At 48.1% G+C, this 23,165-nt stretch overlaps 1 protein-coding gene across 2 annotated transcripts in view; it reads left to right on the forward strand.

Annotated features, from left to right (window-relative positions):
• The first annotated feature begins 10,916 nt into the window (after positions 1-10,916).
• Positions 10,917-23,165, forward strand: part of AXL (AXL receptor tyrosine kinase) — a 31,381-nt gene continuing 19,132 nt past the window's right edge. For both annotated transcript variants that reach the window (XM_066349975.1, XM_066349976.1), the window contains exons 1-8: positions 10,917-11,534; positions 12,722-12,944; positions 13,270-13,370; positions 13,908-14,084; positions 19,647-19,727; positions 19,864-19,979; positions 22,294-22,504; positions 22,789-22,928. In XM_066349975.1, coding sequence (XP_066206072.1) covers positions 11,471-11,534; positions 12,722-12,944; positions 13,270-13,370; positions 13,908-14,084; positions 19,647-19,727; positions 19,864-19,979; positions 22,294-22,504; positions 22,789-22,928 — 1,113 coding nt within the window. In that variant the 5' untranslated portion in view covers positions 10,917-11,470. The remainder of the gene's footprint in view (positions 11,535-12,721; positions 12,945-13,269; positions 13,371-13,907; positions 14,085-19,646; positions 19,728-19,863; positions 19,980-22,293; positions 22,505-22,788; positions 22,929-23,165) is intronic.

A 23,165-nucleotide genomic window follows, 5' to 3' on the forward strand; every position in this document is an offset into this window, starting at 1 on the left:
CTCCCTATGTCAGGGAAGATACCAGGTCTGCTGGCCTTGTGACTTGAAGATCCTTGTTTTGCAATAAAAGTTTGTTTCTGGCTTCTGGTCCAGCCCCGTGGCAGGGCCCAGTGTATGACAGTGTCTGACATTGTGAGTAAGAGGTGGGGATGGGGGGGTCCACCCCTCTCTAGAGGCTGGGCGGGAGCTGAAAAACATGGCCCCCACCCACCCTGACTGTTGACATCAGTACCAGATGTTGGTGGGGGAGGGGCCTGTCCAGGCCTCACTTCCGGTGAGGCTGAGTGGGGGCGGGGTGGCACGGAGAAGGTAGCTGGCCTGGAGAAGGGCCTCGGCCAGGGAAAGCTGGAACGTGACCCATTCCAGCTCTGGGAACTCTCCCAGTCTGAAAGCAGATGCTGAAACAAACCCCACCCCTACTCCCACCTCTTTCTCACCCTCTTCCTCCTGCTTTCTCTAAGAAAAGAAACCAGAAGCATCTTTTTTTTTTCTTTTTTTAAAAAAAAATTTTAATTGATTTGAGATAGAGAGAGAGGAAGGGAAAGAGACAGAAACATTGATCTGTTTCTGTAAGTGCCCTGACCGGGGAATCAAACCCACAACCTTTGTGTATCAGGATGATGCTCTAACTAACCAAGCTACCCAGCCAGGGCAAAGCATTTTTTGACTTGTTAATTTATCTAGTAAGGAAATTTTCAAACACAATAGTAGACAAGTACAATCACACCAGTCTCATTTGATAACCATCAGCCATCACTTCTGCTATTTTTATTTCATCTATCCGCTTTTCTGCTAGTTTTGTTTGTTTGTTTGTTTTTGTTTGTTTAAGTGAGAGGAGGGAAGATAAACCGACTCCCTCACGCTCCCAACTGGGATCCATCCAGCAACCCCCATCTGGGGCCAATGCTCGAATTGAGCAAGCTATCCTTTGCGCCCAAGGCTAATGCTCGAACCAATCAAGCCACTGACCGGGAGAGGGGAGGTAAGAGAGAAGGGTGAGAGGAATGGGAGACAAGATAGTCACGTCTTCTGTGTGCCCCGACCAGGGATCAAACCCGGGACATATGCATGCTGGGCCAATGCTCTATCCACTGAGCAAACCGGCCAGGGCCTGCTAGTTTTATTTTACCTATCACTCTCTTACAATTATTCTAAAGCAAATCCCAGAAAATAATTGAATATGCATTTCTAATAGTAAAAAACATCACCCCCCACCATATTTTATTGTGACAATTTTCAAACATGCAGCAAAGTTGAGGGAATTATTATTTGTCCCTGGACTCAGTTTGCTTTAGGACATTTCTATTCGCCTATACATCCAGATTATTTTCTAGGAGTTTCCAAGTAACTGTAGACATCAGTTTATCTGACCCTAAATGCTTCAGCAATGCACATATCATTAAAGTGTTTTTTAAAATTTTCCATGATGTTATCACATTATTTTTTCACTTGAGTTCTATAGAGGTAGACCAGGACAGTGATATAAGAGAGAATTGAGCTCTTCAGGTCCCAGGTGCTCCAGGGCTGAGGGCTTTCGTGCAGATACGGCCAAGTCCAAGAACCACACCACACACAACAGTCCCAAAAATAGCACAGAAACAGCATCAAGAAACAATGATCGCAGGCCCTGGCCAGTGATGCCGTGGGCAGAGAGTCATCCTGGAGCACTGTGGTCACCAGTTCAGTCCTGAGGTTGCCAGCTCAATCCCGGGGTCACTGACTTGAACCTAAGAGTTCTTGCTCAACCGTGAGGTCACCGGTTTGAGCCCCAGTCAGGGCACTTGTCAGAAGCAATCAATGGCACAACTAAGTGGAACAACAAGTTGATGCTCCTCTCTCTCTCCTTTCCTCTTTCCCCCTCCCTCTCTCTTTCTCTTCCCCTTCCTCCCTCTCCAAAAAGAAAAGAAACTTTGATAAGATAAAAATCCCTTAAGGGAGTAGACCCCAATCTGAACTTTGCTAAGAAGCACGACACGTAGAACCTGAAGAAGGGCAGGCCCACGACACCAAGGGCGTGAGTACCAAGGCCACTTAGGCCCTCAGAAAGCCAAAGGAGGCCAAGCTCAAGATACCAAAGGGTGACAGCTGTAAATCAACCTGCTCACCCCAAGCTTGGGAAACATGCTCGAAGCCACATCACCCCTTGGGCCTCAGGCTCTGCCAGCCCAAGTCCAAGGCTAAGGCTCAGGCTTCCAACAAGGTCCCAAAGGTGCCCAGGCCCTCATAAATGTTTCACAGAGATCTCTGTCTACCCATATGAGGGCAGAAGGACTGGTGTGACCCCTGGGCACTGTCTGCATGGAGCTGGTGCCTTCCGGTGTTATTTGTACACATAAACTGAGGCAGGATCTGTTAAAAAAAAAAAAAAAAAGTGAGAGAGAATTGAAAGATGAGATTGGGATCAGATCCTAACTTTGCCACTTTCCGTCGCATCACAGCTTGACTGAGGATCTAGCCTCTGAAAGACTTGCTAAACTTCAAAAAGAAATGTGAAAAATTCTGAGACTTAAGAGAAACAAAATACACACTAAATTCCTGGATTTTCTATTACTGTTTTTTTTATACATCAGTGTTGTGGACAAAAAGGAGCTACATACTAAACCGGATAAGCTCCAGGGAGGCCTGCACGGCAGGCCTTATAAACTCAAACCAATAGTAACTGCCTAGGATGGTCTGAACATAAAAACTCCTAACTAAATGCAGGTCGTGGCACGTAGTCATGTCCTGGGCCTGCAATTTCCTTGACAAAGGTCAATCTTTACCTTAAGTGGGGCTATCTTTCTCTTAGACATACCTTTGAAATGTCAGCGTGATCTCCTTTTCCAGACCCCTCGGGACACACCCATGGCACCAGAGCAGAGAACACAGAAACTCTTGTTATCTTGTTTCCTCGCATACCATCTCTATGTGCTGTAACTTTAACTATCGTACTCACCAATGTAAAAGAAGTACGTGCGTTTCCTTTTTACTTTTCATCCAATCCTAGAGATCCACCGCACCCCACCCTCTCCGATCACCCCCACGCCCCACCTCTGCTTTGCTTTCTCCCACCCCCTAAATCTACCTACCACCAATGTATTTTATGTAACCCTCCCAACACCTTCTCTTTTGATTCTAAACATATAAAATAAGCTGCAAAACTGCCATCCTCTGGAGCTTTTCTCAATCCATTAAGATTTTGCTTCTTGGCAAGTGTTGTCAGTCAAATAAACTCATAACAATTGTCCACAGGTTTGGATGTTTCTTATGTCGACAGTGTGAATGAATGCTGCTTAAGGTTGTCTCCTTTTAAATTAAGGCAATGATTTGCTTTCCTTTGCACTCAAAACTCACATTCAGGGAACTGTAGGATCAGAAATACCAGCCAACTCATTTCTTTAAGGAAGGATAGACCTTGCATTGCATCAGTGTGAAAGATGGTATGCATTAGGATTGTGGATGAAGGAAAAAAAAGAAGGAGCCACACACTAAACCTGACAAGCTCAGGTGAGGCCTGTTTGGCAGCCTTACAAACTCAGAGACCAAAAGTAACCACATAGGATAGCCTGAAAAATTTAAACTTTCTAACCAAAAGCAGTTCATGGTGGGTAGTCATGTCTTAGGATGGTATTTTTCTCTAACAAAAGTCAATGTTTGGCCCTGGCCGGTTGGCTCAGCAGTAGAGCGTTGGCCTGGCGTGCGGGGGACCCAGGTTCGATTCCCGGCCAGGGCACATAGGAGAAGCGCCCATTTGCTTCTCCACCCCCCCCCTTCCTCTCTGTCTCTCTCTTCCCCTCCCGCAGCCAAGGCTCCATTGGAGCAAAGATGGCTGGGCGCTGGGGATGGCTCCTTGGCCTCTGCCCCAGGCGCTAGAGTGGCTCTGGTCGAGGCAGAGCGACGCCCCGGAGGGGCAGAGCATCGCCCCCTGGTGGGCAGAGCATCGCCCCTGGTGGGCGTGCCGGGTGGATCCCGGTCGGGCGCCTGCGGGAGTCTGTCTGACTGTCTCTCCCATTTCCAGCTTCAGAAAAATACAAAAAAAAAAAAAAAAGTCAATGTTTACCTTAGCTGAGCCTGTCATTTTTTGACATCTAGGATAACCTACTTTTGGAATGACAGGATATTTTCTTTTTTTCTGTACCCCTCACTGCACCAAAGCAATGACCACAAATCCCCTCATTGTTATTACCATGTTAATTGTTAACTCCCAACTATCCTATACCTGCCTATGTAAAAAAGTATGAGTCTATACATTTTGCTTTTCAACCAAACCCAGAGATTTCTCCACTATGCTTTCTCCCGCCTCCCTAGTCTATCACCAATGGATTTCAGGTAACCTTCTTGTCTTCCCTTTTGATACTAATGTATAAAATAAGTGGTGAAAACCGCCATTTTCCAAAGCATTTTCTCAATCTATTGAGATCTTGCTTCCTGACAATTGTCGTCAGTTTGGCTCAAATAAAATCATAAAAATTATTTACAGGTTTGAACATTTCTTACATTGACAGGATTATTTCAGTCACAAACAAAAGAAAATATAAACTCAAAATGACTTAGTCCAGTGGTTCTCAAACTTTTTGAAGTTGAGGAGCATTTAAAATCCTACAAATAATTGTAGGCATACTATATACAAATTTCTGAGAAATGTGTTATAACAATTAAGTCAAATATTAAAGAAAAAATATAAAGTTCAAGCATGCTTTTATGGTAATTAAATGAAATAAATATGACAAAATTAAATTTATTCTGACATTAAAAACATTTTTATGTTACATTTTGTTATACTTTTTAGAATTCATAAAAAAGAGGGGTTAAAAAATTTTAAAAATAACAAAAAAGTTATCTTTATATATATATATATATATATATATATATATATATATATATATATATATATATATATAGATACATTCTTAGTAAGATTTAGTAAATTCAGCAGGTCCCAGCATGAATGTGTTAAGTTTTTTAATTCTTGTGTTTATGAGAAACATGAGCCTGATGTGTCCTAGCAATTTCTTCAATGTTTGGGTATATATTTGAAAGGCAAACTCTCATTTCCTCATCAATACATTGAAGAATTTCTCTCTTTTTACTCTTAATTGTGTTGAGTGCAGAAAACCCCCACCATACATATCATCTTAACTTTACACCAAACAAAGGATAGAAGAAACTTGCCTCCAGTCTTTCTGGGGAACATGGGGGTAGTGTAAACAATCCAGCACCACAGCTTAACAGCCATTTGCAACCTAAGCAGGCAAGTGAGGTGGGGGGTTGGGCAGACTGTCTGCCTACAGCCATTTCCTCACACTTCTGTCCCCCAAAAATCTAAACTCCAAAAACCCTGTTGGTTTTTTTGGTCCCCAACAGACACATATTTCTCTGGAATACCATAGGGCGCATCTGGAAATCTAAGATGCACCAGTATGCCCTGGTGCACACTTTGAGAACCACTGGCTTAGTCAATAAAAAATTATTGGATCCCAAAATAAAAATAAAAGTGTGTGTGTGTGTGTGTGTGTGTGTGTGTTAAAATACACATAATAATATTTATCATTTTAATCAGAAGTGTACAATTAGTGGCATTAAATACATTCACAATGTATCTATAACCTAAAATTTCATTATCCGCAACAAAGACTTAACTTTTTAAAACAATAACTCTCCCTTTAAAATTTACTTTTTAACTCACCCTGGCCAGATAGCTCAGTAGGTTGGAGTATCTTCCTCATACACCAAGCTTATAGATTTGATCCCTGGTCAGGGCATTTACAATAATCAATCAGTGACCTGACCAGTGGTGGTGTAGTGGATAGCCTCAACCCAGAACACTGAGGTCACGGGTTCGAAGCCCTGAGTTCACTGACTCTGAGCACAGGCTCATCAGTACTGGATCACTAGCTTGAGTGGGGAAATTGTCCACACAATCCCAAAGCTCTCCAGCTTGAGCTCAGAGGTCACTGTTGTGAAAAAAAGCTCAAGGTCACTTGCTTGAGCAAGGGGACACTGGCTTGCCCTGGTCAAGGCACATACAAGAAGTAATCAATGTACAACTAAAGTGAAAACAATGACAAGTTGATGCTTCTCACCCTCTTCTTTTCTCTCTCTCTCTCTCTCTCTCTCTCAAAAAAAAAAAAAAAGATCAATCAATGAATGCATAAGTAGAACAACAAATTGATGTTTCTCTTTTTCCCTCTCTCTCTCTAAAATTAATTAAAAAATGAAAATTTGCTTTTTAAAAGTTACAACCACAATACACATTTTCATACCTTTCACAACAGTATGGAAATTCTTTAACAAAATTAAATTTAGAATTATCATATGGCCCAGCAATCCCACTTTTGGCTGCATACCTAAAGGAAAAGAAATCTATATCTCGAAGAGCTATCTCTGCACCCCATGTTCATAGCGGTATTACTCACAATAGCTAAGACATAGAAACAACGTAAGTGTCCTCAGCAGATGAGTGGATAAAGAAAATGTGATACGCAGATGACCCCTGAACAACACAGGAGTTTAGTGCACTGACCTCACACAGACACAAGCAGAGAAACAGTCAAAAATTCTCATATAACTTTTGACTCCCCAAAAACTTAACTGCTAATAGCCTATGTTAACTGGAAGCCTTAATGATAACATAAACAGTTCATTAACAAGTATTTTGCATATTATACGTATTCTATAATGTATTCTCACAATAAACTAAAGAAAATGTTACTAAGGAAATCACAAGGAAGAAAAAAATATCTCTACAGTATTTATTGAAAAAATGTCAGTGTGTATGAGACCCCGCACAGTTCAAACCTGTGTTGTTCGAGGGTCAACTCCCTCTCTCTCTCTCTCTCTATATATATATATATAGATATATAATGTATATATATATATATATATATATATAATGGAATATTATTCAACCATAAGAAAGGAAATCCTGCCATTTGTGACAACATGGATGGAAATTGAGGGTATTATGCTAAGTGAAATAAGTCAGCTAGGAAAAGACAAATGCTGCCTGATCTCACTTATATGTGAAGTCTAAAAAAACAACACTTATAAGCCCTGGCCGGTTGGCTCAGTGGTAGAGCGTCAGCCTGGCGTGCAGAAGTCCTGGGTTCGATTCCCGGCCAGGGCACACAGGAGAAGCGCCCATCTGCTTTTCCACCCTTCCCCCTCTCCTTCCTTTCTGTCTCTCTCTTCCCCTCCCGCAGCCGAGGCTCCATTGGAGCAAAGATGGCCCGGGTGCTGGGGATGGCTCCTTGGCCTCTGCCCCAGGTGCTAGAGTGGCTCTGGTCGCAACAGAGCGATGCCCCGGAGGGGCAGAGCATCGCCCCCTGGTGGGCAGAGCGTTGCCCCCTGGTGGGCGTGCCGGGTGGATCCCTGTTGGGCGCATGCGGGAGTCTGACTGTCTCCCTGTTTCCAGCTTCAGAAAAATACAAACAAAAAATAAAAATAAAATAAATGTGTATTTAAAAAAAAAAACACTTATAGAAACAGAGACAGATGGAATGTATAACATTGTAACTATAGTTAATAATGTTGTATTGCATATTTAAAAGTTGCTGAGAGCAGATAACGAGAAACAAAAATTTTGTAATTATGTATGGTGAAGTAGGTAAACTAGGCTTATTGTGGTAATCATTTTGCAATATATAGAAATGTTGAATTGGTATGTTATACACCTGAAACAAATATAATGTTATATGTTAATTATATTTCAAAATTAATTAGTTAACTAAAAAGAAACAAAAACCAGAATGGTGGTTGCCAGGGCCTGGAGTGTAGGGGAAATGGGGAGATGTTGGTCAAGGGAATAAGGTTTCAGTTATAAGATGAGTAAGTTCTGGGGATCTGCTATACAGTTTGGTGATTATAGTTAATACTGTATTGCATACTTGAAATTTACTAATAGAGTAGAACTGAAATGTTCTCACCACACACACACACACAAAAAAAGATAACCGCCTGAACCGTGGTGGCGCAGTGAGTAGAGCGCAGACCTTGAATGCTGAAGTCACCAGTTTGAAAACCTGGGCTTGCCGGGTCAAGGCACATACACGAGCAACCAATAAACAGCTAGAGTGAAGCAACTACTTCTCATTTCCCTCCCCACCCTTGTAAAATTAGTAAATTAAATCTTTTAAAAAAAAAGATAACTATGTGAAGTTATGGATGTATTAACTACCTTTATTGTAGTAATCATTTAATAATACATACGTGTATTAAATCATCATGTTGTACACCTTAAATTTATACAATTTTATTTGTCAATTATATAGCAATAAAACTGGAGGGAAAATAGCCCCCGGTGGTTTATGTATTCATTACAATAGCCAAAGTTCTCTCCAGGCCAATGTCCTCCCTTATCTCACCTCCTCCCTGACCTGCATTCATTCCAGCCACATGAGTCTTCTCCTTGAAATTCTGCACCTGACTGCCTCTGTTCCTTCTGCCTGAAATGCCCTTCCTTACATGACTCACTTGCTACTTTACTTCAGATCTTGATCAGAACCTCAGAGAGGCCTTCCCTGACCACCTTCTCTGCAATGGCATTCTTACCCTTTGCTATCGTCTCCTCTGCTTTTGTTTTTTTCACTGCCCATGTTGCACCCTGTTAAGTGCTTAGCCGGTTGTTCTCTCTCTTTCCCTTGAGAAATGAGCTCTGTGAAGGCAGAGATTTGTCTTGTTCACTATGGAATCCCCAATCCTTGGTACAGGGGACATTTCTATCCAACTGTCCACCTCATTTTTAAATGCATTGGAAAGTAAATTACAAGCATGTATACTGCTCACAAAAATTAGGGGATATTTTCCAAATTAGTATGAAGTGATAAAACATCCCCTAATTTTTGTGAGCAGTATAGTAAGGGCTCAGTAAATAGTTCTTGAGTGAAAGAACACAGATTCAAGTTGGCCATGCACGCAGCCAGGTCCACTGAGCCCTAGATGTGTAGGCCCCCCTAACATTGAAACAAGTAGGTAGATCTTTACACATATTTGCACCCCCAAAATGCCACAATAATTAATTGGCAGCTTTGTGGTAGGTTTTTATAGGGTGGTGGGGATGCAAAAGCGATCAATAGACCCAACCTCTGCCCTCCCAGAGTCCACACACCAGGGGGAGGAGACAGATATGGAACACATAGTTACACCAGTAAATATACAGCAGCCCCCCTTACCCACAGGGCATATGTTCTAAGACCCTCAGTGGAGGCCTGAAAGCATCAGTAGTACTGACCCCATATGTACAATGTTTTTCCCTATACATACATGCCTATGAAAAAGTCTAATTTATAAATTAGGCACAGTAAGAGATGAACAACAATAAGTAATAATAAAATAGAGCTATGATAAACTGTACGGTAATAAAAAGTTATGTAGATATTCTCTCTCTCTCTCTCTCTCTCTCTCTCTCTCTCTCTCGACATTGATCTGATAACCCATGGCACAGTGAGTAATGAATGGGGAGCATACACAGCATGGATATATTAGACAAAGGCTGGAGACCAGGGAGGAGGTCAGAGCAGGGAAGAGAACAGGGCTGGGCCAGAGTGAGGCTGTGGGGGGGGATCAGGGCCACGTGGGAGTAAGGTTTGTGGAGGCTGAGTCTTCCATGGGACTAGGTAACTCACTGCCCGGTGAGGGGATCCAAGAGGACCCTGAACGTCAGGCTTGGGTGGCAGGATGCATGCTGAGGCCATCACTGAAATGGGACACAAACGAGACAACTCGGGGTAGCTGAGGGTAAAGAGCCCTGAGTGCCAAGCTGAGAGCCGGGAGCTCACCCAAAGGGCAGAAAGGAGCTAGGGCCAAGCAGGGCAGGGACAGGGTCAGAGGTGAATGAACATCGCTCTGGTTTCTGAGTGGGAAATGATTTGGAAGGAGCAAAAGTGGAGGTGAGGAGGCCAGGGAAGAAGCCAGGGCAGGGGGCCAGTGAGAAAGGATGGGGCTGGACTCTGGGATGGGAGAAGAAGCAGGTGGGAGAGGAGCAGGAGGGAGAAGGAGCAGGAGGGAGAAGGAGCAGGAGGGAGAAGGAGCAGGTGGGAGAAGGAGCAGGAGGCTGAAAGGGCAGGACTTAGTGACGAGCTGTACAGATAACACAAACAGAATGGTCAAGAGCAGAGAGATGGGTGCCCAGCTCCCTAGCACAGATACACAAGTTTACAGAGACCCCCACGTGCAAAACACACTGGGGCCTGGAAATGGACACGCAGCAGAACCAACACACAGGCACTGGGTCTGCAAGGACCAGGATACATAATCCCACTGCGGGAGATCCTAATGCAAGTTCATGGAGAAACAACAAATGGCATGCCAAAAAATAAGGGCACCCAGTCAGGTGTCATCACCACGTGCAAAGAAAGAACTGCACACGCACTGACCTAGGACGTCCTCCCTCAAGTCTGCTAAGTGGGTTCATTTCTCATTTCCATCTTACAGATAGACGAACTGAGGTCCAGAGAGGCCAGTCACTTCTAAGACTACCAGTTCCTGGCAGGGCTGGGATTCCAGCCCAGCTCTTCAGACACCCACCTGGGATACTTCCACAGGACACCCTGGGGTCCTGTTTCTGTGCCCCCAAGGGGGTCTTTTTTGCATGAAGCTTCACATCCCCCTGAGTGTACCTGAGGGATGCCCACCCAGCTGGTGTGCTCCTGTTTCTGGTTTCTGAAGTTTCTCTAGGAACGGAGTTCCTGTTCAGGCTTGTCTTCTCAGCGATGTCCCGTGGGCTGGCAGCGTGCCACTGCGTGTCTCCTCCTGTCCCGGCCTCTGTCTGTCGATGACATCTCTGTGTGTGTGTGTGTGTGTGTGTGTGTGTGTGTGTGTGTGTGTGTGTGTGTGTGAGCGAGCCCGCGCTTCTGTGTCCTTGTCAGAGGAGGAGGAGCTGAGAGTGAGAGGAGTGCCTGGCTGGGGCTGGGCTGGGGGTGGAGGCCGGGGAGGGGGCATCTCAGACGCTGAGAAGGGAGAGAAGGGAGTGGAGTTCTGGAAGAATGTTTACTGGACACCAAAAGAGCCCAGGAGAGCCCACGGCGCCAGAGCCCAGAGCTCGGTAGAGAGACGCACAGCCTTTCTGCCTCACTGGCCCAGGCTAAGGAGCAAAGCCACCAGGGCCCCTTCCCCTTCTCAGCTTCCCTCCGGGGTCCCTTTAAGACAGGGCTGGTCCTCTCTCTCCTCTCCAAGTTAACCCCTGGAAGTCCTGTGGCCCCCTCGGCTCCTAGCCGGGTGGGTAGAGGCAGGGGGAGCCAGGGGCGGGGAAAGGGTTGCTGAGGTCTGAGAAAGAGAGAGAGAGAGAGAGAGAGAGAGAAGGAGTTGGGGAGCAGGGAAGGCGGCCACCAAGCAGAGCCATAGAGAAGCCCTCCCTGTGCCAGGCAGACAGTGCCAAAGCCGGGGCGTCCGGAGCTGGGGGGAGGGCCGGGGACAGCCCGGCCCTGCCCCCTCCCCCTCCGCGTGCCAGCAACTTCTGAGGAAAGTTTGGCAGAGATCACTCCGTGCCCTGAGGATGGGCAGGGTCCCACTGGCCTGCTGGTTGGCGCTGTGCTTCTGGGGATGTGTGGCCCCCAAGGGTGAGTGATGGGAGCCTGTGGGGCAGGACCACCCGTGGAGGGGCTGGAGCAGGCGGGAGAGTAGGGGGACGGACGGCAGGTGATGGGAATGAGTCCTGAGCTGGCTCAGGGGATTTTCGTGGACAACAGAGAGAAAGACAGGCACAGAGACAAACCCAGAGAGACCAGGGGGCACAGTAAGGGGCTCTGAGAGAGGAACAGAGGTACAAGAAGCAGAAACTAGAAGGGTCAGAGACAGAGAGCGATGAACACACAGAGAGACAGACACCCAGGAGAACCTGAGGGTGGAGGTGGAGGCTGGACTTGGTGGGGGCTCTGGGGAGAGAAGCAGAGATGGGGGCTGCCAGGGAAGGAATGTTCCAGAAAGGAGCACTCAGTCAGGCAGCGGGATGGGGAGGGCTCGGGAGCTGAGGGAGAAAACCCTCAGCACAGTCACCCCTACACACACACACACACACACACACACACACACACACTTGTCCCTGCCCCACCATTGTCTGTCTGTCCGCTCCATCTCTGGGGCCGAGGCTCTGTCTCAGGCTCCAACTCCACTAGCTCTGTGGGTTTCCCGTTCTTTCTCTCTCTCCCAGTCTCTGTCTTTATCTCTCCCTATTCTCTAAGTGCCTCTATCAATGTCTCTGTCCGCTTCCTCCTCTATGTCTCCCCCACACATACCCTCCTTTACCCGTGGGGTTTCTCTCTTCATCGCTCATCTCTAGTCTCTCTCTGGGTCTCTCCTCTTCTCTGTCTCCCCATGCTCAACTTCTCTCTGGCTTCTCTCTCGGTCTCTCCTTCCCTCTTTCTTTTTCTCTCTCTCTCTCCTCCACCCTTTCTTGTCCACCACCTTGACCTGTCAAGTCTCTGGAGACCCTAAGGGGGGTGTGAGGGGCAAGGGCTGGCCCTGCCAGGCAATCCAGGGCGTGGGAGGCTGCCAGATCCCAGGCCTAATTCCAACGATGAAGGATGGAAGCCGGACAAGGATGGAGGCTGGACCCCAGTCCCCTGGGAAGGCTCCCGTCCTCCCCTCAAAGCCTCCTCCCTCCAGCCCCTGCTGAGGTCACTCTACAGCTATGTCAGCTTAAAGCCTGGCAGGGTCCTGGCAGCCACAGGCAGGCCGGGGAGCATAGCACTGAGGAGTTGGAGGGAAGTGGGATTTCCTCAGTTGACTCTTCCCTATCTCTCCGCAGGCTCACAGGCACAGGTGGACCCCTTTGTGGGGAGCCCAGGGAATATCACTGGTGCTCGAGAACTCATGGGGACTCTTCAGTGTGAGCTTCTGGTTCATGGGGAGCCCCCTGAGGTGACCTGGCTTCGAGATGGACAGGTCCTAGAGCTGGCGGACAGCACCCAGATCCAGGTGCCCCTGGGTGAAAATGAACAGGATGACTGGAAAGTGGTCAGCAAACTCAGGTGACCAGGCTTTCCCTGACCGGCCACCCCACATCCCTCCTGACCTCTGTCCCCCACCACCTGCATCACATGGTGGGTGAAAAATCGCCAGTAGGAGCTCTACCTGGGTTGAAACTCCAACTTGGCCACTCGCTTGGCTGTGTGGCTTTGAGCATGTGATGTAGCCTTGGGTTTCACTTTCCTCTTCTGTGAAAGGAGTTAATAATAGTGTCCACTTTTTAGCTCTTACGTGTTTCCAGTCCAGACCCCTTCTTCCCTCTTTCAGTTCTAATGACTCCTTCAGCTTTGATCCCTAATGCTTCTGACCCTCCTCTGTCTCTGTCAGGATCTCATCCCTGCAGCTCTCGGACGTGGGATGGTACCAGTGTGCGGTGGTCCTGGGAGGAAGGACCTTTGTGTCCCAGCCTGGTTACATCGGCCTGGAGGGTGAGCCCTAAGCTCAGAGGTCATGGGAGGTCAGGTATCCTGAGAAGTCAGATGGTGCTGGAAGATGCATGATGTCTCCCAGGGACATACAGCCTAGCAATGTCAGAGATCTTGGGGTATCAGTAAGCTGGGGTCCATAAGTTATTGGGATTATATGTCTTAGGGAGGAAAACATCCTGGGGGGGATTGTTATATATCCTGGGGCCAGTCATGGTTGGAGTAGGACATTCTGAGATCAGATAAGGAATCAGAGACATGACTTAACCCTCTCCCCCATCCTCAGGGGCTTCCCTTCCTCGCTGGTAAAATGGGATAAGAAGTCAAATATTCTAGAAAAGAGACATGAGGGGCTTAGATGTGCTGGAGGCCCAACATTGGTTGGGGGAAGCAGATATTGGGAGCACATGTCCTTGGGGAAGAAGCCTGAGGGGCAGACATAGGGGTTAAAGACTCTGTAGCCTCCAGCAGCCTGGCAGTGAGTCAGACACCCGAGCGGGCGCAGGGAGACCCTAGTCTCTGCTTCTGCCCCCTCCCCAGGCTTGCCTTACTTCCTGGAGGAGCCTGAGGACAGGGCTGTCACCGCCAACACCCCCTTCAACCTGAGCTGTCGAGCCCAGGGGCCCCCAGAGCCTGTGAACCTCCTCTGGCTCCAGGATGCTGTCCCCCTGACTCCAGCGACAGGCCATGCCCCCCAGCACGTACTTCGTGTTCCAGGTGAGTCCAGGGATGCAGCCAACTCAACAAAGAGGCCTTGGCAAGATGGCAGTAGGGAGCAAGAGTGACCTTCGTGCCCCTGTGTGAGTGTCTGCCTGTCCCTCTGTCCTTACCTGTCTATCTCTTTCTCTCCCTGTGTCTGTCTCTGCATCTTTGCACCTGTCTTTCTCCTCACGTCTCTCTGTACGCTTTCTCTATTCCTTCTGTCTCTGTTCTCCATCGTTCTCTGTTTCTCTGTGTCGTTCTGTCTCTCCGCTCTTTCTCTCTCCATCTACCCCAGCTTGTCTCTGAATGGAACTCTGTGTGCTGGGTTTCCTCTGAGCTGTTCCATAGCCTAAGTGCACGTAGGTTTGATGGGCCTTTGTCAGTCCTCGACCCCAAGCAGGGCACTGGAACCAACAGTGCCTTCCTCTCCCAACTTGCACACCTCTGTCACTGAAGGGCCCCACGGTGGGGACCGAACCTGAAGCAAAGAGAGGGAGAGAAAGTAGGAGTCAGGGAGTGAGAGTTGGAAAGAGACAGAGAGAAAAACAGAGACAGAGAGGGACAGAGATAACCCAAGATGGGCTAAGACCTAGCTTGGTCACACAGCTGTCAGTGGCAGTTCTGGGTAGCCATGGGCACAGGGAGTTGTCCTGTCCCTCTCCTCACTAATACCCCTGTAAGGTATCGGCTTCTGGCACCCCCAACCTGCTCCTGGACCGTCTTCTTGGATGGGGAAAGGACTCCTGACTGAGGGTCTCCCAGGGTGGAGGGAGGTGCCCAAATTCCCAGCATTCCGGGGGCCCTGAGTGTGCGAGGAAGATGTGGTGAGCATGCCAGCCCCAGAGAGCTGACTCAGGCCAGTGGCTCTGGGGCCTGAATCAGCCTGGCAGGACCCCAGAGAGGGGGGTAGAGGGAGAGAAGGCTTGTTTCCCCACCCCATCCCAGGAAGAAGAAATGGGGGGGGGACCACAGGTGGGAGAGAGTTTGTGCATATATCAGTGTGTGGTGCAGCTGTGAGGGTGGATCTGTGTGTGAGGGAGGGGTGTATCCATGTCTCTCTGGATCTGTGTCTCAGTGTCTGTCAGCATCAACTTCTTTGTATGAGAGTGTGTCTTAGCAAGGCCAACTTATACGGCTGTCTCAGTGTGTGTGTGTGTGTGTGTGTGTGTGTGTGTGTGTGTGTGTGTGTGTGAATAGTTATGTTTCTGTCAGCTTGGGTATCTGTCCACTGTGTGTTTGGGTCTTTATAGTATGTCTCGATAAGTTTGTCAGGGGCTGTGAGTGTATGTGTATGTGTGCATGTGTGTGACTAAGTATACCAGTGTCAACCTGTGTCTGTCCTTTGTGTTTGTATGTTCTTAGCTGTGATGCTCTGTGTAAGGGTAGAGTGTGTATATGTGTGGTGTGGGGGGAAATGGCAGAGTAAGAGATGGAAGTGGCTATCTCCTATACCTCTATATAGAGATGACAATGTCAGCTCAGTTTTGCACCTGTGAGTGTGTGTGTCTCAGTGTGGGCTTCTGTTTCCTTGTGGAGTTAGAACGTGTCAATGGACAACTTGCGTTTTTCAGTGTATTGCCACTGACTATGGCTGTCTGTGTGTATGCATGTCTGTGTATGGATGTCTGTGATGTCTCTGTATATGTCACAGGGTGACATGTTGGTATGTGACTCTGTGTGTGTATGTGTGTGTATGTGTGTATGTGATTCACACCAGGGAGTAACAACACCCTTCTGCTTCTTTCTGTTCTCCCTGTGTCCTGGCCTGGCCCCAGTGCCCTGTTGGTGGATGAACATGGGGTGCTTAGCAGCCAGTGTGTAAATGTGTGTCTGTGTCACCTGTGTGCCTGTCTCCCCTCTTGTGTGTCTGCCGCAGTCCTGCATGTCTGTGCAAGTGTGTGTTTTTGTATCAGTCTGCACCTCAATGAATGTGTCTTAAACATCCTGAGTATGTCCAGCTGTGTTTTGAAGGTTTGGCTGCTTGGCTGTGATTGTGTGTAAGAGAGTCCACATTACCTTCTCCAGGTTCTGGTGTGTATCTGTTTGTCCACTGCAGCCTCAATGTATGGTTGTTGCTTGGTGTGTGCACCTCAGGAAAGTGCACACAGGGAAGTTTGTGTGTCTGTCAGCTGCAGTCTAGGTAATATTGTCTTGCTAGGTAGGTAGTTGTATTCAATGTGTGCAACTTTGATTGTATGTTCGTGTTTGTGTCTCTTCATTTATGTGCATCAGCCCATGTGTGTACACACAAGTTACTGAGTGTGTATTTGTGTTACTATGTGTTTGCCACAGCACTAGCCCTGTGTGTAGCTTGTCCAGTGTGGCCGTTTCTGTTTTTGTGCCAGCTAACGGTCTGTGTGTGTTAAGTGTGATTCATTGAATGCGGAGGAGGTGGGGGCTATGTCAAGGAATTTCAGTCCGTTTGTGTGCGTCTGTCCCTTGATCTGACTCAGGGCGTGCCTGCTCTCTCCTTCCATCCCTCTTATTCCCTCGGAAAGAGCACAGAGTTGGGGGAGGAGCAGGAGCAGAGGGGAGGTGGACAGTGCATCTGGGAAGCACATCTGGAAAGGGCTTGCTCCAGTCAAGAGGGAGAGCAGGTTGGATGGAAGAGGTCCCCAATCCCTTCATCTCTGCTGTCCCCCTCCTCAATGGGCTAGTGCCCAGCCTGGAAAAGGGGATCCTGGGCCTCGCCCCTCAAGGCCAGCCGGAAGTGCAGGGGGGAGCAAGGGGAAGGCGCACAGTGACTCATGCGGGGCAGGAATGCTGTGGTTGGAACAGGACCTGGCTCCAGAACTCCCACCCTGCTCCAGAGCTCCTCTGGTGGGCAGCACCAGCTCCCGCAGTGACCCTGGTGGACCCTCGTGTGCTATCGGCTGGAGGGAATGCAGGCTCCCGCCCTTGCCGGCTGCCTGCCTGACCAGAGCCGTCTTGTCCCTCCGCAGCAGCAGCAGCGGCGGCGGGCGGCGGCGGGGGCTGCGGCTGCGGGCAGGCGGGCACCTGACCTTGGCTGGGAACTGCCGCCTGAGCAGCAGAGCTAAGGAGCTTCCCTGCCCACCCCCCTTCCGGCCTGGCCTTGGCCAGCTGACTTGGCCAGGCGACTTTCCCTCCTTCCACTCCCTCTACTGACTAAGAAAAGGAAACTTTGTGTCTGCGTGTAGGTAGTGTTGGGAACACCAGCGCACAAACGCAGAACAGACACAGGAGGCACACGCAAGCTCCCAACATCCACAGACACACGCAGGGCCACTAACAGACCGGCATAGAAACAGACAGGCACAAACTGCAGTCACACACGCAGACTTAAGGTTTGGTCCTCCTTACATCCTGCAACCCAGACGGTGTGTGTATGTGTGTGTGTGCATGTGTGTACGCACACGTGTCTGTTTCTGTTTGTGTGCATTTGTGCATATTGTGTGGCTGCGTGTGTTTATGTCTGTGCTTCTTCTGTCACTGAACTTATATGTGACCCTCTGTGTGTGTATGTCTGCCTGTGTTCCCTCCATCACCACACTAAAGAGGAGAGGCAATCCAACCCCAGACACTTAAAAACAGTTATTCATGACACATACATTAACTCACACACAGAACTACTCATGTTCGCATTTCTGTATACACAGCCAAAAACGCTCATAAGTACACAAATGTATACACATAAATTCACTCACTCATTCGACAAGCATTTTAGAGCATGTGCCATGTACCAAGCCGTCTTAGACACAGAAAATACAACAGGAGACAAGACACACAGAAATCCCTGCCCTACAGGAGCTGACATGGTAGTGGAGTTGACAGACAGTGAACAGATACACAAGTCACATATAAGTACATTGTGATGAAAAGATCTTAAAGAAGAAGTAAAGCAGGAAAAAGGCTGGATATGGTGGGAGTAGAGGCAGATTAAGGTTGGTTGAGGCCCCGGACACAGAAGAAAATATTGGGCCCCTTAAAAAAAGAGAGAGACAGGGAAAAAAAATACATGTTAACCATATTTTTAAATAAATAAAAAATATTGTGTACTATTAATGTTAAAGTTGCACATATGAAACCAAACTTGGTGTCATTAGAAAAAAGTGTAAAGTTGGGGTTTTGTGAGGCCCTTCAGAAGTCACGGCCCAGGGCAGACACCTGGTGAGCCCACCATTAAATCCATTAAAGCTACCTCTGGGTGGTAGCTTCCCATTTTAAACAAGGAGGTCAGGGACAGAATGACTGAGAAGATGGGATCTGAGTAACATGTGTGAAGGAGGGGGAGTAAGGCACTTGAACATCTATGGGAAGACACTCCAAGCAGAGAAAACAAATACAAAGTTCTCATCTGACCAGGTGGTGGCGCAGTGGATAGAGCGTCGGACTGGGATGCGGAAGACCCAGGTTCGAGACCCCGAGGTCGCCAGCTTGAGCACGGGCTCATCTGGTTTGAGCAAAAAGCTCACCAGCTTGAGCCCAAAGTCACTGGCTCGAACAAGAGGTTACTCAGTCTATTGAAGGCCTGCAGTCAAGGCACATATGAGAAAGCAATCAATGAACAACTAAGGTGTTGCAACGCGCAACGAAAAACTAATGATTGATGCTTCTCATCTCTCCATTCCTGTCTGTCTGTTCCTGTCTATCCTTCTTTCTGACTCTCTCTCTCTCTCTGTCTCTGTAAAAAAAAAAAAAGAAAGAAATACAAAGTTCTCTAGGTGGAAATGTGCCTAACATGCGCTTCCCAGAAACACCAGGAGGCTGTGTGACCAGAGCCAAGTGGAGTGAGTGTGTGAGTGTGTGAGTGAGTGAGGGGGAATGGGGTTGGTGGGAATGGGGCTTAGAAACAAAGACCTCTACATTTTCACACACCCACTAGAGCCTGTTTTCTTAGGTGTGTGTCTATTGTGTGTCTCTGTTTCTGCATCTATGTGAGTGTACTTGTCTGTGTATGTGTCTGCATGTCTAGCTATGAATAGGTATGTTTCTGTATGTGAGTGAGTTTCTTTATGTGTCCATGGGTATAACTGTGTGCATTAGTCTAGGTATCTTGAGTTTATCTATAAGTATATATGTGTCCGTGTATGCCTGTATATAACTCTGTATCTATTGGTCTATGCATATATAGACTTTAACATTAATAGTACATAATATTTTTTATTTATTTAAATATATGAATATGTGTGTCTTGGTGTGTGAATGTGTTTCTAAGTGTGTCTATATGTATGAATATGTATGTGTATCTTTGTGTGTGCATAATTATGTGTGTCTGTGTGTCTGTGTATATGAGTTTGTGTTTCTGTATGTGTCTATGCGTGTGTATATGTATATGGGTCTGTGTGTGTGTATAAGTCTACCTGTGTGTCTGCATGTATGTGTACCTATGTGTTGGGGTGTTAGGGCTGAGGCCTCAGGCCTGTCCTTGTGTTATTGATGGAGGCCTGTATTCCCAATGCATTGCCTCCCCTTCCCAGATAGTCTCTCTTTAAGTAGGTGCCCCCGTGGGCTGGACTGACCCTGTCAGGCAAGGCATGTTAAGGGGTGGCCCAGCATGGCCCAAGAACCCCTTTTTTCCCCTTTGGCCCTGGACCTCACCCTCTTATGATTCCCCAGGTCTGAACAAGACATCTACTTTCTCCTGTGAAGCCCATAATGCCAAGGGGGTCACCACATCCCGCACGGCCATCATCACAGGTGACAGAAAAGGGAGCTGGGGTGCTGGGTGTCAGAAGATGTGGGACTGGGGTCAAAGGTCAACGCTGGGGTAGAAGGCAGGGTGGGGAGTTTGGGGCAAAGGCCCCGTAGTCAGTTCTTCTCCTCATCTCCACAGTGCTCCCACAGCGGCCCCATGACCTCCGCTTGGTTTCCAGCCAGCCCACGGAGCTGGAGGTGGCTTGGACCCCTGGCCTGAGCGGTATCTACCCCCTCACCCACTGCACCCTACAGGTGAGACTCAGACTTTGCTAACCCCAATCTCAGTCTCCCTTCCACACATACCCACAAGCCCTCAGCCTCTCCCTGGGTAACCAGCCCTTCCCACTGATTAGTGTGTTGAAAGGCAGTAGAGCCTCAGGTTAAGCCAGATGTCCTATGTTCAAATATTCACTCCGTGAGCTGCTAGTTGCATGAGCTTAGACAGATGACTTGACCTCTCTGAGTCTCAGTTTTTTTATCTGTAAAATGGGCTTAATGGTAGTACCTACCTTAAAGGCTTGTTGATGAGAATTCAATGAATAAATTCAAATAACAAACTTAAAATAGTATCTGGAACATAAGAAACATGTAATAAACTATTAGCTCTTTTCAGTTTTTTAAAGTATTAGTGATGTTGACTCTAGCCAGAATGGGAACTCTAAGACAGCAAGACCCAGAACCATCTCTGATCCCACTGGGTATCCTCAACCCTGCTTCTCCCACCCCTGACCACTACGTGTTGTCATTGTCTGAGGGTGAATCTGTCTCTCTACTGTGAGCTCTGGAAGGGCAGGGCCAGGCCATCTCAGTCACCACTAGGTCTTCATTATTGCCAATTGCCTGGCTGAGGGCCAGTCAGACCAGGGAATTTTTGCTGAAGACTACTTGACAGCTAAGATGGGCCAGACTCAGCCTTCTGCACCCAAGTTGTTCCTCCTCTAGGATAAGAAGAACAAATATGTCTGAATACAAGGTCCAGTTCTTGCCTGAAGTTCTCTATGATTTGGAAGTTGGTGAGAAAGTGCCCATAATGGGAGATGACGATAATTAATAACGGCCAACTTTCATTGAGTATCAACCATGTGTTGAGCCTTGTTTTATGGCTTTAAACATATCACCTTGTATGTTTATGAAGATGGTCTAGGTTTATACCCATTTTTCAGATGAAGAAACTAAGGCTCAGAACAACTTGTACAAGGTCACAGGCAGGAAGTGGCAGAGGTATGGTTCAAACCCTTGTCCCATGAGATCCAAACGAGGCTCCTTTTCTCCTCTGAGACCCTTTAGAGCCAGTGTTTGTTTAAACAACAGTTGTCTTTCTTACCATTTACGTGCCCTGGGCACAACCTCATTCACTTGTTATTTTAACCTAGACAGTAGTGACTGTTCATCTTCCTATTTTCAAGGTAAGGAACTGAGGACCGGGGAAGGGGGAGGGGGGAAGAGTGACCAGCCCTCCCCAGTGTGGCTAATGAGGAGGAAACTGATTCAATCCCAGATGCCGGGCCAATCTGGGAGACCTCAAATGTCAGGTCAGGCATCAGCTGTACTCCCACCCATACCCGTCCAGTGTCCTCAGGAAAGCAGAAGTGTGTCCTCTTCCCTCTGCAGATCTCACTTCCCGCTGCGCATGGCTGGGGCCGAAGCGTTCAGATGGGAGGGTCACAGGCATCCCAAGGAAAAGAGAAGTGGGAGTGGGCATGGGGAGGCTGACTGTCTGCATCCTTGTCCCCTTTGTCCCAGCAGAGGTTCCTCTTCTCATCTGCAACTGTGGGTCAAAGAGCAGGCATGGGAACAGCCTCCCCCCATCCTGCTACCCACCATCTACCCGCCTCCTCCCCAGTCCTGGGGGTAGTATCTTCACATATGGGGGCTGTGTGACTTTGGGCAAGTGGTTAAACCACTCTGGGCTTCTTTTTCTTCACCTGTAAAATGGGAATAGAAAAAACCACAGGGCGGTTTTAAGAAGTCACTGAGTTCATCCAAGCATGTGCTTGACAGGGTGCTTGGCACATAGTTAGCACTCAAGAAATAACTGTTGTTGTGATGTGTGATCCAGTTTACATGCTACACAGGTATATCCCCCAGCTGTGGCCCTGCCATCCTGACTGTGCTGTTCTTGGGGACCACTTGGATGTGCCAGCCTGTGCTGCTATGCAGAGGGTGCGGAGTTGGACACTTGTTGCATCTCACACACGCGCACAAAATACTAATAACAGCAAACAATACATACTAGCACTCTTCTAAACCCTTAGGTGCCTCATTTCAGTCAACTTTGCTAAGTAAGGAGCCATTGTTCTACCCCATTTTACAGATAAGGAAACTGAGGCTCAGAGAGGAAACATCTCGCCAGAGGTGGCTGTTGCAAGTGATGACAGAGCCACATCGTGCAGCTGAGTGGTCTCCTCGCTTTGCAGATGCAGGTGCCCATGGAGCACTAGAATGAAACTACCATACACACACACACGCACACACACATCCTTGCTGTAATAACGAGGACCACCACCATTGAGCATTGTCTGACTGTTCGTGTGATCATATCCTCATGCCCTTTTCCTCTCCCCAGGCTGTGCTGTCAGATGATGGGGTGGGCATCAGGCTGGAAGAGCCAGAACCCCCAGAGGAACCCCTCACCTTGCAAGCAGCCATTCCTCCTCACCAACTACGACTAGGCAGCCTCCGTCCTCACAGCCCTTATCACATTCGGGTGGCATGTGCCAGTAACCAGGGCCCCTCGCCCTGGACCCACTGGCTTCCTGTGGAGACACCAGAGGGAGGTAAGAAGAGGCTGGTGGGGGGAGACATTGCCCACGGCCTCCCTGGACCTTGCTCACATCAGTGTCACCCCCAGCATTTCCTCTCACCCATTTACCCCACATGGATTCCATCTCCTTTTGCTTCAGTCCCCACTCTACCTGGACTTCATCCCTATGCTTCTGCTCCTGGGAGGCCTGTAGGAGTTGCCCACGTGCATGCTCTTTGCACCCTGCCTCCACTTCCTCGGGGCAAGGGGGTCAAAAAGAGGTAGGGGTGCCAGCTTCCCCTCTTCCCTGTCCTCCAGTGCCCCTGGGTCCCCCCGAGAACGTTAGCGCCATGCGGAATGGGAGCCAAGCCCTCGTGCGTTGGCAGGAGCCAATGGCACCCTTGCAAGGCACTCTGTTAGGGTACCGGCTGGCCTATCGAGGCCAGGACACCCCTGAGGTAGGTGCCGCTGACTGGGGTGGGATGGTGGAACTAGGAAGGAGGGAAATAAGGAGAAGATGACAGAGCAGCCATAGACAATTGTGCAGGTTGGGTAGTGCATGATTATACTCTGCATAGGAGAGCACATTGTGGAGAGGTTAAAGGGATCCAGGGGAGGGTCAGGCAATGGCAATTTACAACTTATTTTAAAAGCCTTTCAGTAGATATGTATTTTACTATGACAATTTTACAGCA

The sequence above is a fragment of the Saccopteryx leptura genome, chromosome 9 (assembly GCF_036850995.1).
Source record: "Saccopteryx leptura isolate mSacLep1 chromosome 9, mSacLep1_pri_phased_curated, whole genome shotgun sequence".
Lineage (NCBI taxonomy): Eukaryota > Metazoa > Chordata > Mammalia > Chiroptera > Emballonuridae > Saccopteryx > Saccopteryx leptura.